Raw genomic sequence first — 17,507 nt, forward strand, 5'->3', positions numbered from 1 at the left:
ATTAAATGTGTATCTTGCTTTAAAATTTTTTACTTTAACAAGCACACTTCCAGCCATTTAAATGAAAAATAGTACATTTATAAAGTGACTTGAGCACTTTCACATGTTTTTTAAAGTGAAATGTTTGCTTTTATAAGAAGGCTAGGTATGAATTGTCTTTTATTGTAGACAGTTGTTACGAGCATTTATAGTGTACTTTGATTACCAGCAGATAAGAGTTTGTCGTTCTCTCTATTCTGATTTTGATTTTTAGGTATTCAAAAAAGTCTGATTATAAAAACTCTTATTATATACAATCAGGTAAGTTAGGAGAAATATCCTAATCCAATGAGATGAATCAGTTTAAAATGACATAATTTTCAAATAACATGAATCCTGAAAGATAAATGTGATAACTTTACTGATTTGTTCATAATAAAAAAAATATTTGACTGGAGCCGTTAAAGAAGCAGGTTTGTTGGCAAGAAGGTTTTACTTTATTTACTGTGAATTTACTGGTCACTTTGAAATAAATGCTGTAAATCCATAAAACATTGTCTGACTTCCTCCTGCATTAGTTATTTTGTTGAAATTAACTAAGTCTACTTTGCAATGATAGAATAAACTAAAGGAGGGAGGGAACAATTCATTCTACTTGTAGTAGTTAACATGTAATTACTCTCAAATAGGGTTAATTAACTTGAGGGCAAGGGTCATTTTCCCCTCTGACTTGTAGACTGGTAAGCAGGCTGTCAGTAAATCTTTGTTGACCTTTCACTCCACCTGGGGAAAGTGATATAAAGTCTGTCTTTTTGAAGCTATGAGAGTATATCAGTTTCTGTTTATGCTGATCGTGTATCCTTATCTTATTTCCCGGTATGCAACATTGTGTTAATATTGACCCTGACTTTTTAGTTCTTAACACCCATTTGAAGGTTAGGAGGCATGCTGTTTTTCTCAACTCTGGTGGTAGTGAGGTGAAATCCAGAGGTTAATCTTGGTGTTCTCAAATGGCTTTACATCTTTAAGGTCTTAAAGCATTTTAATACTTTCCCCCAGAGATTGATCTATCGGTGCTAGTCGTGGGCTGATTTTCACTAGTAGCTCCACTTCTCTGGCTAGGTGGTTGCTGTTCTGCTGTGTTATTTTTCTGTACCTAATATTAGCTGTTTTGTAGTAGGCAGGTAGATATAGTGGTTCCAGATGTGGATTTTCTCTATGCTTGCCACTTGTGTGTTGAGGTGTCTAAGCAAGCCATGCATACATAGTTCATGTATTGATGCTATGTTTATTCTGTCAGTGTAGTGGAAAATGTATCTTCATGAATGCCATTTACTCTTATTTTTCCTTCAAAGGCAGATACCTTTGCTCAAGGAAAAGCCTAAAAAAATGATTGCTTTTATTTTTTAGGATATTGCATGTCATTATCATAATCACCATTCTCATTGAAAGAGAAGATGCCTCAGTTTTGTTTTTTCTGGAGATCCCTCTTGTGGACAGTATTCTTCCCTTTTTTAATTCATGTTCTACCTTCCTCACTGTTAAGTGCCAGGTTAGGCACTTGGGGGAAGATAGACTATTAAACAAGGTACATTACTTGTTTCAGATATTTCCAGTTAAAATTGTTTGAACACTTGCCCCATAGATGATGCTGAATAATCCCCTATTTGCTGGAAATCCTCAGCTTCAAGAACAAATGAGACAACAACTCCCAACTTTCCTCCAACAAGTGAGTAAGAAAAGATGCTAGCTATCTTTGGTAATTATTTGCTTGAAAAAAGTTTGGTGATAAACATTTTCCTTGCTCTTCTCTGGCTGATAGCAAAACATAGAATAGAGTCTGGTAATGCTGTCAATTTGCAGAGAATTCAGCTTGATCTTAACTGAGCCCCATTTCATTGCTGACCTTTTGCTGGTATTTTTTAAACATAAATTCTGAGGAAAGGTCCATTTGATTTTTGCTTTTGAGGATTTAGGATTTTGAATGCTTCGTTAATATCATAAACCATTTCCTTTCACTTTACTAACTTTGAAGTGCTTCATTGTGTCATGTTACACTGTATGGTTTAACTAATCTCGAGAAACAGGAAAGAGCTAGCTACCCTATCCTATTTTATATGTTTGGTTTCTTTGTAATGTTTTAATTCCTTCAAATTAATAGAATGCCAGTTTTCTAGGGGGTAGCACTCATTCCTCAAACTCGGAATTAGCAAGATTTAAATTGTTGTTGTCATATAAGGAAGGTTTTATTTAAAAAAGTACTTGAGATTGCCATGGTATTTTATTATTTAAAAAGATAAAAGAGAAGTCAGTCTTGGCATTTTGAAACTGGTAGTTCTAAGGAGGGCTTTTAAATATTATGCCAGTGATCCTCAGGCCTGTAAACCATTATCCAAGGTTAGTTAGTGTCCTTGATCTATTGTAATGATGTAAGCCTGTCCTTTTTGGTTAGTCAAGTGGTGTGTATTTGGAAGTAGAAGCTGAACCCAGGACACATGCATTAACTTCAAATTTGGAACTATTGTTTTAGCGTGTATCTTACTGGTAAAACTGTTACATCGATAACAGATAACTCTTGGTCAGGAGGAATACGTGGTTTTCACCATATCACCATGTTATATAAATTGTGCATTTGGAAGTTGTCTCTTAGAAACAGTACTTTTATCTGTTGGAAAGGGGAAGAGTTGTGGCTTCCAGAGGAGCTCCTGATAGTCTTTCATTATGAAAAATGGCTTTCGTGATGGACTTAGGAGGAGGTCAGGTAACAATATGCACACTAGGTTACTATCAAAGAGGAGGTGCTTATGTTTATTTTGGGAAGAAATGAGGAATTAACCAGTGTTTAGGAGTAAGGTTTTAGATTTTTTCCAGAAGCATAGCAAAGAAAACATTTAAAATTTTACCTTTCCTGGTTTTAATTCCTTCACTACCACAGTTTTTCTTTCTTCCTTAGATGCAGAATCCTGATACATTATCGGCAATGTCAAACCCTAGAGCGATGCAAGCCTTGTTGCAGATTCAGCAGGGTTTACAGACTTTAGCAACGGAAGCCCCCGGCCTCATCCCAGGGTAGGCTTCTTTGGGGAAGACTATGAAAGTGCACAGTGGTTACTTTCTCCGAGAATTTCAGGCTTAATATTATTCTTCCCCTTTTTTTGGTGGAAATTGCTTTTAAAAGTTTTGAAAGTTAAAAACACTTATTTTAAGAAGATAACTTAGCTAATGTTCTTGTTAAAATGTAACTGATTTGCTGTCACCTGGCCTGGTCTGGCCTCTTGTTTTGCAAGAGTTTAGGTTTATTACCAGTTATTACCAGTTTGCTCTTTCTCTAGGTTTACTCCTGGCCTGGGGGCACTAGGAAGCACCGGAAGCTCTTCAGGAACCAATGGCTCTAATTCTGCACCTAGTGAAAACCCAAGTCCCACAGCAGGAACCACTGAACCTGGACACCAGCAGTTTATCCAGCAAATGCTGCAGGCTCTTGCTGGAGTGAATCCTCAGGTAATGATTTTTAATGTTAGAAATTTGGAAATTTCAAAAAAATAAATACATTAAAAAGAAAAAGTGGCTGTCCCTTTAGGTTTAGTCTATAGTAGAAAGCACATTCTTAAGGATATTGATTCTAAAAAACAGGCATTACGAAAGTTGTTAACTTTGGTACTGTATTAGACACTAAAGGAAATGTTGTAGTTGTAGGGAAGAAAGAAATGATTTGCCTTAATTTTTGGAAGTTGCCTTTAAAAATGCATTCTTTTCTGGAGTCCCTGTTTGAAAATTATTTGAAATAGGTTATATTTTATAAATACAAGTTTGTCAGAAAAGAACAGAAACTTGATTGTCCCAGATACCTCTTGAACAACTATATTCTGTCTAGTCATTGTACTTTGAGTTTTAAAAAGTCCTAACTGCCTCACCCACCCACGAGTGCCTCCTGTGGTAACTTGTCTCACTTTTATACACCTCACAAATGGCTGAAAAAGGTGAACTAATGATGTTCTTACATCTGGAAACATTTATTTACTAAGAATATGCCATTATACAGATGGTTGCTAGTTCATACTTACTATAGTAGCTTGTCCTTAAACTTCTGTGGGGCGAAGCACAATAAACAGGTCAGAGTTTTATCTTATGTAAGTATTTGTATTCCCAATATAGAGCATAACTTGCTCAGTAAATATTCTTGGAATAAATTTAAAAAAACGATGTCATGTATTGGACAAAGTAGTTATCTAAGGTGAGCAATCTACAGACCTCACTGTTATCAGGTTGCCCAAAATTGGTGATTTATGTATTTTTTTTTCTTAACATCATTTCTGAAAAAGATGCAGTTGAACAGTCAGAGTATAATCTGTGCATCTGAAATAGGAACTCTTTTCTGAACACTTAACTAGCCAATAGAGAAATCTATATTCTGAGTCGCATTAAAACTTAGAATTTTATACATCAAGACACTGGCTTTTGTAATTACCCAGTTGGTCACTAGCTACAAAAGAAATAATCTAATGTTAAACTACTTGCATACCTCTTTTTTTTTTTTTGGCCTCGCCTGTGGCATGCAGAAGTTCGTGGGCCAGGGATTGAACTGGCTCCACAGCAGTGACAACACCAGATCCTTAACCTACTGCACCACAATTTTGCATGCCTTTAAACATACTTGTTAAAGTTTTCCTTTATGTTCTATGAGCTTCTTAAGTGAATCTAAAATAACGGTTGACGTTATTAAGCTTTTTTTTAAAAGCAGTTATGTGTTCTATTTGACATAATTGTTTAGGTATAGACTGTTTAAAGTGATAACTGGATTTTAAATATGTCGAAGGTTTCAAAAGAGAGGCCAGTGCTTTTATAGCTCAGTAGACTAGGATATGTTATTTTGAAAAGCAGTTTAAAAATTTAAAAGATTATTTTGGTGTGACATGGACCGATTTTCCTTAAGAGTTTTGGTTTGTTTTTTTCTTAACAGCTACAGAATCCAGAAGTCAGATTTCAACAGCAACTGGAACAGCTCAGTGCAATGGGATTTTTGAACCGTGAAGCAAATTTGCAAGCGCTAATAGCAACAGGAGGTGATATCAATGCGGCTATTGAAAGGTTACTGGGCTCACAGCCGTCATAGCAGCCTTTCTGTATCTTGAAAAAATGTAATTTATTTTTGATAACGGCTCTTAAATCTTTAAAATACCCGCTTTATTTCATTTTGACTCTTGGAATTCTGTGCTGTTATAAACAAACCCAATATGATGCATTTTAAGGTGGAGTGCAGTAAGATGTGTGGGTTTCTCTGTGTTTTTTTTGTTTGTTTGTTTTTTTCTGTTTTCCTGGAACAGTGGGAATCAATGCTTTTTCATTTAAGGCTACTGCATGCATCGAACACTTCTGCATTGTAATTTTTAAAAAATATATCACCTTTTATAGTTGGGTGAACAGATTTTTGTCCAGCATCTGTCCAGTTTATTTGCTTTTTAAACATTAGCCTATGGTAGTAATTTATGTAGAATAAAAGCATTAAAAAGAAGCAAATCATTTGCGCTCTATAATTTGTGGTACAATATCGCTTATTGTGACTTTGGCATGTATTTTTGCAAACAAAAATGCTGTAAGATTTATACCACTGACAGTTTTTGCTTTATTTGTATACAGTATATGTATGCACATTTGGAACTGCATTTCTAGAAACATACTGCAGTAGATTATCTGAGCAGAACATCTGCAACTGAAAAAGTATAGATAAGGAAATAACTTTAAAGCTGAGTATTTCCTAATTGTGTAAGATCTTACAGCATCTTTGATAAACATCTTTCAGCAAAAGTACACGTTAGGTTTGTTGAAAATATAGTAGAAAAGCTGATTCTGGTTATCTCTTTAAGGACGTTTAATTGTATAGACATCATAATGTAACATTGTCGCAACATTCACAGATTGTAAATTATCTTAATCTTTGTGCAGACTGAAGGAGCACTTAGTATAACCCAAAAGTGCATTCGCCTAGGACTTTTCAGCTTTTCCCATAGGTAGTTTAACAGGCATTACAATTTGTAATTGAAATGTTGCTTTCACTGAAAGTGTCTTGATGTTTCATTTATTTTTAATCGCCATATAAAAATAGAACTATCTTTTGGGTTTATCATTTTTCTCATGCACAGGCAATACATGAATTTAAAATGATTTGTGAGCCACTTGTTTCTGAAGTGTTTTGGTAGTTCTATTAAGAAATAGTTAAATATTGTGCTTTTCAGAGCCTGAGAGAAGGGGAATTTGGGGGGTGGGGAGGGGATCTATCCTGGATTGGGCCAGCCTAAATAATACTGGCAACCAAGATTCTGTTAGGATTTCTGTGCATATAGTGTAGTAAAGAAGTATCATTCAAGGGTGAAAACAGAGCCGTTTTAACAATGTTGAGTACATTTGGCTGTTCTACAGCTTTTTCCTTCCTTCCCCAAAGAAGTCGTTTGCCTAACTCTCAAACTGTTGGGGTGGTACATTCCTTTAGGACCAATTAAAACATAACTTTGGGGTCAGTAATATATTTGGCTGACTCTGATACAGTATTCTCTTAGGTCATTATATTCTCTCATGTACAGTTACAGGAAATTAAAATGTTAAAGTAACCTAAAATGAATTCAGACCAGTAAAATCAAGGGAAATAAAGTTGAATTCCATTACTTCTGTAAGTTGCTTGCTATTAAAAAAAGGTAAAGAGGCCAGGTTGCCCACCGTTTTGTGCACTGTTGTGACACTTTCCCCAGGAAGAAAACCATGTACAAAGGTCGAGGTGGAGGCATGACGAAGAGGAAGTTGTTAAGGATGGTATTCATGTGTCTCTGTGCTCTCTTGCCTTATGCCTCAGTACGGTCGAAAAACTTGTGTACTGGCCAATGGTGGTATACAGTATGGGATAGTGTCATAACCAATTTGACAATTTATTAATCACAAAATAACAATAAATCTCTAGCTTTTACACTTGTTTGTCTTGCTTTTTTTGTAGAAAGAAAAAGATGTCTTCAGTTTACTTTGCTCAAACTGTCTTTTAAAGACTTTTGAAGTTGATTTACCCTAGACTTTATCACACTTGAGATTATTTTTTGTTAATTTTTTTTGTTTGCAATTGAAATATGTGCATGTATACCATATAGTGTGTTAAAAAGAGCCAACAGAGAAGTTAGGTGGCCTGGGCTTTGTTCACTCCTTTTGGTACGTGATTAGTTAATTCGCCTTTTGAATCAGGGCATTAGGATTTCTTCACTGTGGAAAGTGGTGGTGAGGCCTGTGTACAACACTCACTGAAGGGTCTCCTGAGTACCTTTTAATTGTTGCACTGGTGTGATTTTGTTTTTTTGTTTTTGTTTGTAGTATGTTCATCGTAGATCTGAATTATCTTTTTAAGGAGTTCAAACTCTGTACAATTCTTAAAAGCACTAAAAAGACTCCTGAAATACTATAAATTGTTCTCATGTTAGTTTATTACAAAATGAATAGAGAATAGACTGGTGGAAATAACATTTCTAGATTTTATTTCCCAAGTGAAGTATTTGTGGTTCTAAACAAAGTTAGCAAATTAGATAAGTGATAGTTGGCCTCTTTGTATTCAGAATTGGAGTTTCAGGCCTAAATTTAGTAATGAAAGGGGAGACGTTATTACTCTATTAATTTTATAGGCAAGTTACAACAGAATTGAAGAGGTAAGAATGTCACTAACATTAGTGATGAAAGTGAAGCTAAGGCACATGTCTTTGTGCAAAACAAAGAGTTACGTGGTTTAGGTGGGGAAGTACTGCATACTGTCCTCCTTCTCTTAGAGGTTAACTTTAAACAGGTTGATTAAGTCAGCAAGAAGTCCTGCATTAAAGAAACCTGTTTAATTCAGCCTTGTCCTATCCTCTACCATCCTTTTAACCATTCCTCAAGGTAACAGTATATCCAGTGAACAGGCTTGGGAAGACTATACTTGGCAAATCTGTGCTTCTCTAGTGTGGCATGCGGTATTCTCCCTTCTGGAATTTCATCCATCTTTGGCTTATGTAAAGCTTGTTGGTTCTTCTGGGATTCATTTTAGAGCCCTCCTAAATTTTGCTAACCAGTTGATGTACTCTGAACTGTCAACTGTTGCATTCTGTCCCTCTCATTCACTTACAGTTTGGGGATTTTTGTTTCGGAATTTCTGGGCAGCTACTTAAGTAATATTAAGTGTTTTTCCTTGACTTCTTTGTATCTTTCCTCTAGTCAACAATAGGGAACTGTTGCCCAAGAAAGCGAACATCTATTTGAACATCTGTTGAGTCACAGGTTCTTTTCTAGTTGCTCATAGTATAGCAGTAAATAAAATGAAGTTCTGTCCATATGGGGTCTACATAGTAGGATGTAGGGAGACCGTGAAAACATACACATATAGCCTGTTAGGTAGTGACAAGGCCTTTGCTGAAAAATTAAGCAGAGTGTGGAGACTAGTTCAGGAAGAAGGTATTTTATTTTATTTGTTTTTATTTTTTATTTTTGCTTTTTAAGGCCGCACTCTTGGCATATGGAGGGTCCCAGGCTAGAGGTCCAGTTGAAGCTGTAGTGCCAGCCTATGCCACAGCCACAGCAATGTCAGATTCGAGCCATGTCTGTGACCTACACCACAGCTCATGGCAATGCTGGATCCTTAACCTACTGAGCAAGGCCAGGGATTGAACCCGCATCCCTACGGTTCCTAGTCGGATTGTTTCCACTGTGCCACAAGGGAAACTTAGGAAAAAGGTATTATTTATATAGGGTAGTCAGAGATGGCCTCATTGAGAAGATGGCATTAGAGATCTGAAGAATATCTGGGAGGGTGAAGAGCTTTTCAGGAAGAGGGACAAGTAATGACAATGTGCTGTGCTGTGAATGTTCTGAGTGTGTTTGTAGAACCGAAAGTTCGTTGTGACTGGGCAAGGTGAGCTAGGGAGAAAGTGGTGTAGGGACAACGACTGGAGAGATGGGAACAGGGAAGTGGTTCAGGAATTTGATGGGGAGGTGCTTAATAGCCAGTTTTTATGCCCTGTGCTCAGAGTTTCTGATTTACTAGTTTAGGGGTGTGGGAGGAGAATTTGCATTTCTAATAAGTTCCCAAGTGAGAACCATTGGACTAGGGGGACCAGGGTGGAAGCAGAGAGACTCTTAGGAGGTAATGATCTCAATGAGAGATAATGCCAGCTTGGGCTGCATTGGTAGCAGTGGAGGTAAAAAGCGGTTAGATTTGGGGTATGTTTTGAAGGCAGAGTCAGTAGGTTTTACTGATGGGTAAAAGTGTGAGGTTGGAGTTCCCATCGTGGCTCAGCAGTAATGAACTTGACCAGTATCCCTGAGGACACTGGTTTGATCCCTGGCTTCATTCAGTGGGTTGGGGATCCTGCATTGCTGTGGCTGTGGTGTAGGCTGGCAGCTGCAGCTCTGATTCAACACCTAGCCTGGAAACTTCCATATGCCAGAGGTGCAGCCCCCCCCCCAAAAAAAAGAGAGACAAAAACAAGACAAAATGAAAAAGTGTGAGGTTAAGAACAAGAGAGATGTCAAACAATGTGTAAATGAGAAATCTAGTTTTGATGTATTAAGTGAGATGCACATGATATATAATTGGAGATAATGAGAAAGCAATTGGAGGAGAGATTCAGGCTCCAGACAAGTTACACAGCTATTGGTGTATATAGATAGTATTTCAAGCCAAGGAACTAGATAAGTGGTTTTCAGTCAGTAGTAACTTTGCCCCCCAGGGGGCTTTGGCAATGTCTGGAGACGCCTTTTTGCCAAAATGATTGAGGATACTCTTGGCATCTACTTAGTATAAAGGCCAAGGATACTGCTGAACATTCTGTGATACGCAGAGCTGGCTCCCATGACAAAGCTTTATCTGGTCCAAAAATGTTCTTAGTGCCAATGTTGAGAAATCCTGACCAGAGAAATTTTAGACAGTGTTGGATAAAGACACTTTGGGAAGGTTGAGCCCTAGTTCAACACTAACTTTCTTTGCAGAGAGATGAGAGGAAACCAGCAAAGGACATGGACAGGTAGACTGAAAGCTTCACAAGGAGAAAGATGGTAAATGAACTGTGTTAAATGCTGTTGCTTCAAGTATTCATCACAGATCAAATATTAACCTATGGATTTACTGAAGGGAAGGACCTTTATGACAATAATGGGGTTTTAAAGGGTGATGAGGTTAAAATTCTGATTAGAGTGAACCTAGACAATACCAGGTTGCCCAAAGAGAATCGGAGAAAGGGGGGCAGTAGCTGTGGCAGTGTAGAGGAAGTTTTTGCCTTTTGTGTTCTTCGAAGATGGGAAATACTTGAGCGTGGTCGTTTGTGTGTGGCAGGAGGACTTGCTTTAGGGGGAGAGTCTGGGGTAATTGTTTTCTACCAAAAAGTACAAAGAGAAAGACATTTTACCACCTTTGATCCCCAGAATAGGTTTGATAGATCTAGATAAGCAGGCGAATTTTGTTACATGAGCTAAAGTGTGAGGGAGAGGGTTTCTTTGTCTTTCCAGGCATCGTTTTCCTCACCTCGATCCCTAGCTGACTTTCCTCGTCAGTAGGAGTGATAGATACCTTTCCAGCCCATCGGAACTACTTTTTTTGTGGTCAGCCCTTTTGGAAATGGAGGAAAAGCACCCCCTCCCAACATCTTTGCTTTGGTCAGATTGAATAGAATAAGACTGAGATTTTTTTTCCAGATAGTGACAAAACACATCCGCACTTTATAATTCCAGTTTATACATGTTAACATTTGTGCCTTAAGACTCCCTAATTGTAATGTAACCTGTTCTAGATCCACAACCCAATCTGTCTTGCTTACTACACTTTAGGCTTAGAACAGAACTAGGCATATATGGGAGCTCCCTGTATAGATTGCCTCGGAAGACCACACCTAATACGGGGCCTAATTCTTTAATGGGCTATGTATGTAGTTGTCACTGTATGTTCAAGCTAGATTTTTTTAAAAACCTATTTAGACTCATTCTCCACCCCTTATAATTTTTAGGGAGGGAAGGGAATTTCTGCTGTTTGTGGTTATCTCATGCTTTTAACAAGCTACCCCACAGCTTAGGGGCTGAGAACAAGAATTGGCCATTAATTTTATTCATGAATGAGCAGTTTGGCAAGGATTGGTGAGTACTGCTGGAGCAACTTGGCTGGGTCTGGAGAATTTCGAGAGGGCTTATTCACATAGCCGTTTAACTAATACATGACTTTCATCTGGGAGTGCAGTTGGAGTCTCAGTTCCTCTCCGCATGTACTTTTCTATGGGGCTGCTTGTGCTTCCCCACAAGATGGTAGATGGTTTTAAAGAGCAAGTATTTTAAGAAAAATAAAAGCTGTCAGTTTTTTAAGATGTGGCCTCCACACTGGCCCAGTGTCATTTCTCCTGTATTCTAATGGTCTAGCAGTCTTGCCCAGATTTAAGGGTCCTAGGCCCAACTGCTTGATGGGTAGAATGTCACAGAATTGGTATCATCTGTCACACATTCTGATTCCAGGAGGGGGAAAAAATATCGGAGGAGCACATTTCTGTTCTTCTTTTTCAAGGGGAAAGTAATGACTGTACTCCTTATTGAATATTGTAGAAGGAACAGTACTACAAACTGAGCCCCTTTTCTTTGGCAGTCTGTCCAAACGAAGCATACATTCTAGTTTTTGTAGTACAGGCATACCTCAGAGATAGTATGGATTCAGCTCCAGACCACCTTAATAAACCTAATATCACAAGAAAGCAAGTCACATGAAGTTTTTGGTTTTCCAATGCATATAAAAGTTATACTTACACTATAATGTAGTCTATTAAGTGTGCAGTAGTATTTTGTCTTAAACAACGTATATACCTTAATTAAAATACTTCATTGCTAAAATATGCTATCATCTGCACCTTCAATGAATTGTAATCTTTTTCCTGGTAGAGGGTCCTGCCTCGATGTTTGTGTCTGCTGACTGATTAGGGTAGTGGTTGCTGTCGAAGTTTCTTAAAATAAGACAACAATGAAGTTTACCACACTGACTGGACTCTTCCTTCCACAAATGATTTCTCTGTAGCAGGCACGTCTTTCAAAATTGGAATCAGACCTCTCAAACCCTGCCACTGCTTTATCAACTAAGTTTATGTGATATTCTAAACCCGTTGTTGTCATTTCTCCAGTCTTCACAGCTTCTTCACCAGGACTACATAGATTTCATCTTAAACCACTTTTTTTTTGCTCATCCATAAAAAGCAGCTACTTAATTCATTTAAGTTTTATCAGGAGATTGCAGCAGTTCAGTCACATCTTCAGGCTTGGCTTCTAGTTTTAGTTCTTTTGCTATTTTCCGCCACATTTGCATTTATCATAATAGCATCAAAGACCGTTAATGACAGATCATCATAACAAATACTGTAATGCTGAAAATATTTGAAAAATGTGAAGAGTTAAGTAAATGTGATTCAGAGACACGAAGTCAATGCTGTCGGAAAAATGGCTCTGAAAGACTTTCTCAACCCAGGGTTGCTACAGATTTACAATTTGTTTAAAAAAAAAAAAAAGTAGGGTTTTTTTTTTTTGGGTGGGGTGGGCACTACACCCACAGCATGTGGAAGTTCCTGGGCCAAGGATTGAAGCCAAGCTGCAGATGTGACCTATGCCACACCTGTGGCAACACCAGATCCTTAACCCACTGTGCTGGACTGGGAATCGAACCCATGCCTCGGCAACAACCTGAGCTGCTACTGAGACAATGCCAGATCCTTAACCCACTGTGCCACAGTGGGGACTCCATAAATGTAGTATTTTTGAAGCATAATGAGATGTGCCTTTATGTGACCTTTTGTGTCAGGCTTCTTAGCATGTTTCCAAGGATCATTTATGTTGGAGCGTTTTTTTCATCATTCACTTTTTCCCCTTTCATGACTGAGACTGAGTAATAATTACCACATTTTCTTCATTTCATTGGTTGATAGACACTTACATCCTTTAGATATTGTGAATAATGCTGCTGTAACATTAGTGTATAAGAATTAGTGTTACTGTTTTTAATTCATTTGGATTCATACCTAGAGTGGAATTGTTGGGTCATAAGGTAATTTTTTTTTTTAAGGGGCTTGTGGCATATGGAAGTTCTCAGGCTAGGGGTTGAATCGGAGCTGCAGCTGCTGGCCTACACCACAGCTCAAGGCAATGCCAGAACCTTAACCTGCTGAGCTAGGCCAGGGATTGAATCCATGTCCTCGTGGATGTTAGTTGGGTTCATAACCTACTGAGCCATTAACTAACGGGAACTCCTAGTAAATCTATTTTTAACTTTTAGAGGAAGTGCCTGTTTTCCACACCAGTGGCACTGTTTTACATTCCCATCGGCAATGTATGGGTTCCAATTTTCTCTACATCCTTGGCAACACTCCTTATCTTCTGTTTTAAATTATAGCCATCCAGAGTTCCCATCATGGCTCAGTGATTAACGAATCTTGACTAGGAGCCATGAGGTTGTGAGTTCGATTCCTGGCTTTGCTCAGAGGGTTAAGGATTTGGTGTTGCCATGAGCTGTGGTGTAGGTTGCAGACGTGGCTTGGATCGTGAGTTGCTGTGGCTGTGGTGTAGGCTGGTGTCTACAGCTCCAATTAGACCCCTAGCCTGGGAACCTCCATATGCCGTGGGTGTGGCCCTAGGAAAGGCAAAAAGACAAAAAAAAATTACAGCCATTCTACCAGGTATTAGATGGTTAGTCAGCATGGTTTAGATTTGCATTTCCCTAGTGACTTGGTGATGAGTGTGTTTTCTTGTGTTTTGTTGGCTGTTTGTATGTCTTTGGAGAAATTTAAAGTCCCTTGCCTTTTGAAAATTTTTGTTGTTGAATTGTAGGAGTTCTTTATACATTCTGGACATAAAACCCTTTCAGTTACAGGTTATCTTTTCACTTTGTTAATAGTGCTCTTTGCACAAAAGTTTTAAATTTTGATGCAGTCAAATATGTCTTTTTTTCTGATGTCACTCGTGGTTTTGGTGCCATATATAACAATTCACTGCCAAATCCAGGGTCATGAAGGTTTTTTGCCTCATGTTCAAGATTTTTATGAATTTAGGTCTGTGGGTCATTGATGCATTTGAATTTCTTCTATGATTCTGGATTTCCAAAGAGAAGACAGGAGTGTGTTTTACCTATTTCCATCCCTCTCTTTTGAGAAAAAAAAAAGGGGGAGGGGTAGACAGGAGTTCCCATTGTGGCTCGGGGGTGAAGAAGCTGGCTAATATCCATGGAGATGCCGGTTCAATCCCTGGCCTCGCTCAGTGGGTTACGGATCTAGCGTTGCTGCTAGCTGTGGTGTAGGTTGCTCAGATCTGGTGTGGCTGTGGCTGTGATGTAGGCCGGCAGCTGCAGCTCCAATTCAACCCCTAGCCTGGGAACTTCCATATGCTGCTGTTACAGCCTTAAAGAGAAAAAAAAGGGGCAGGGGGACAAATTAAATGCCTCAGACATGATAACCAGATGATAAAATGTAAATCCAAGTCAACTAAAAAGGTTAAACAAAAAAAAAGCTCAGGCTAAGTAAAATTGTTTTATCTGTAAGGCTCAGGCATAACTTTGTGGGGATTTTTTTTTTTTTGGTCTTTTAGGGCTACAACCTCAGCATATGGAAGTTCCCAGACCAGGGGTCGAATCAGAGCTGTAGCCGCCGGTCCACTCCATAGCCACAGCAATGTGGGATTTTAGCCTCGTCTGCGACCTATACCACAGCTCATAGCAACGCCAGCTCCTTCAACCCATGGAGTGAGGCCAGGGATCAAACCCACATCCTCATGGACACTAGTTGGGTTTGTTACCACTGAGCATACAATAGCAACTCCTAGTCATAATTTTTTTTTTTTTGGTCTTTTTGCTCTTTCTAGGGCCGCTACCACAGCATATGGGGGTTCCCAGGCTAGGGGTCCAACGGAGCTGTAGCTGCAACTCGGGAGCCACAGCAATGCGAGATCCGAGCCGCATCTGCGACCTACACCACAGCCCACGGCAACGCCGGATCCTTAACCCACTGATCGAGGCCAGGGATCGAACCCGCAACCTCATCGTTCCTAGTCGGATTGGTTAACCACTGAGCCACAATGGGAACTCCCTAGTCATAATTTTTTAAAGCTTCTGAAATGATTGTTAAGGCAAGGAAATAAGAATTTATTAGTAATTTAAATCAGTGCTTCTTAATTTTATTGTACATACAAATCATCTGGCATCTTGTTACAGAGCATATTCTGATTCAAAAATTAACTCTGAATTGGATCTAAGACAGAAAAACTCATAGAAGCTAAATGAAAAACACAGGGTCAATCTTTATGACCTCATTGCAGGCAATAGTTTCTTAGATATGGCACCAAAATACAAGCAACCAATGAAGAGTAAGTTGGACATCATCAAACTTAAAAAATTTTGTACTTTGTTTGATCAAGTGAAACAACCCATAGAATGGGTGAAAATATTTGCAGATTGTGTATCTGATGAGAATCCAGATATATCTGATACGAGTGCAGGTTATATAAAGAACTCAACAATGAAAAGAGTCGCATTAAAAGATGGACAGAGGATTAGAGTAGCCATTTCTTCAAAGATAAGGAGATAGCCAGTAAACACATGAAAAGATTAGGGAAATGCAAGTCGAAACCTAAATGAGATGCCACCTCATATCCCACTAAGATGGCTACAATCACAGAGAGAAAATAACAACCAGGATTCCTGGTGACCATGTAAATTGGTACAGCTACTTGGAAAATAGTTCAGTTTCTTAAAAGGATAAACTGTGGAGTTAGCGTTTGACCCAGATATCTATGAAATTATGAATGGGTAAATAAAAGATGTATCTGCACATTGGGAATACTATTTAGCAATAGAACGGAATGAAGTAGTGGTACATGCTGAGTCAGGGACAGGCATTTCTGCAGAGGCCCTGGGTGTTCCCTGCATGAATGCGTTTCTAGGTGGGAGGAAAGAACGTCTCAAGATTTTCCAGCTCCACATACCCTGAATGCTAGAGCCCTACTTCAAGAAGGGGAGGTGGTGTGTGTCCTGAGAGATTAATCCACTAGCTGCCTTTGTTCAACCCTCTGACCTCAGGGTATAAACAACTACTGCAACCTGGCCCTTACCTAAGGTGGAAAGCCTCCCAAATTCTCATTTCTTGAGAAGGGAAGTTCAAGTTAAATCCTCTGAGCTCTGCTTAATGTAAAGATAAATGTTGTGTTTTCAGCTGCTTGCAATCTAGGCCTAAAAAGCCTTAATGACAAGGATCTCTGATGAAAGAAAAGCCGTCTGTGTCTTCCTGGAGCTGGCCTAGTACTAAAAGGTAGGCCTCTCTTTTCTGCTAGAAACAAGACAGTATCACAGAATACCTAAAAGACTGCTCTCTGATCCTGGTCAAGACAAAAGACCATTTTGTAACTGTGCCTGAACACAGAGAGCAACATCGTCCACATAAAAATGACTACATATCTATTTCCCTGTCCTGGCTAATGTACTTCTTCAAGAATGATGACGAGTTTAGCCTCACTTGATGCCTCTCAGCTTCTTAAGATAGCCAGTCATCCCTCACTTCCTCACCACTTCCATTTAGAGAGAGCCCTGCTTCCTTGAACCTTCCACTCAAGTCACCTAATGTGTTCAAATTTTTAGTCGCTTGTACTATCTTACAGATTTCCCCTCATGGTCCTGAAGATTGGTGTTCTCCCTCATGCAGTGAGCAGTAAGCCCGGCCCATTTAATTCGAGTATGTTCCTGCATCATCTGGCAATGAGTAGTGGCTGCCCTTTTTAGATAAGGCGTGCATTTGTGCTTCGTCATAGTTCTTACCATTTCCTATTATCTGCCATATCCCACCATTATTGTTTTTGCTAGGCCCTCGAGGCATTCAAGTGTGCAAGTCCTTCCAAAGACTGTCATCATTTGGGGGACATTTTCCCCAGCATTGGATCCTTAGGTAATGTAGGTATTACTCGATGTTAGGTCTGGTATCCTCCTGAATGATGGCTCATGACTTTTCAACCTTCATCCACAAGGCGAGATAAAATTTCTGCAGCATCTAAGTTAGGTTGCCGGGGGAGCGGGGTGGTGGGGGGAACACTGGAGGGCATTCAAGACGATTCAGAAATCAGCACCAGGTTATATTTCACACTTGAGATTCTGTAGTTGAATCAACTCCCTGCATTGATGCCCAACACAGCTTGTAAACTGGATGTCTAATCAAATTATACTTCCTTGGTAATTGCTGGGCATTCGCATTGCCCATAATAGTTAATATTCCAATCTCAATAACTTTAAATATACAGATGTGCTATTCAGTGAAGGAAGAATAAACTTGCATATTACAGTTTCAAAAAAGTCCCTGGGGAGTTCCTGTTGTGGCTCAATGGGTTAAGAACCTGACTAGTATCCATGAAGATAAGAGTTTGATCCCTGGCTCTGCTCAGTGGGTTAAGGATCTGCCATTGCCGTGAGCTGTGGTATAGGTCACAGACATGGCTCAGATCCTGTGTTGCTGTGGCTGTGGTGTAAGACGGCGGCTACAGCT

General features: G+C 39.0%; 1 protein-coding gene across 2 annotated transcripts in view; it reads left to right on the top strand.

The window, feature by feature from the left end:
* UBQLN1 (ubiquilin 1) overlaps positions 1-6,934 on the top strand; it is a 41,199-nt gene extending 34,265 nt beyond the window's left edge. The window contains exons 8-11 of one of the 2 annotated variants that reach the window (XM_047754664.1): positions 1,625-1,708; positions 2,933-3,048; positions 3,312-3,480; positions 4,940-6,934. In XM_047754664.1, the coding sequence (XP_047610620.1) occupies positions 1,625-1,708; positions 2,933-3,048; positions 3,312-3,480; positions 4,940-5,092 (522 nt within the window). In that variant the 3' untranslated portion in view covers positions 5,093-6,934. The remainder of the gene's footprint in view (positions 1-1,624; positions 1,709-2,932; positions 3,049-3,311; positions 3,481-4,939) is intronic. The other variant, XM_047754665.1, reaches the window with a different exon arrangement.
* Positions 6,935-17,507: the final 10,573 nt, after the last annotated feature.

This window comes from Phacochoerus africanus, chromosome 12 (assembly GCF_016906955.1).
Source record: "Phacochoerus africanus isolate WHEZ1 chromosome 12, ROS_Pafr_v1, whole genome shotgun sequence".
NCBI classification, from domain to species: Eukaryota; Metazoa; Chordata; class Mammalia; order Artiodactyla; family Suidae; genus Phacochoerus; species Phacochoerus africanus.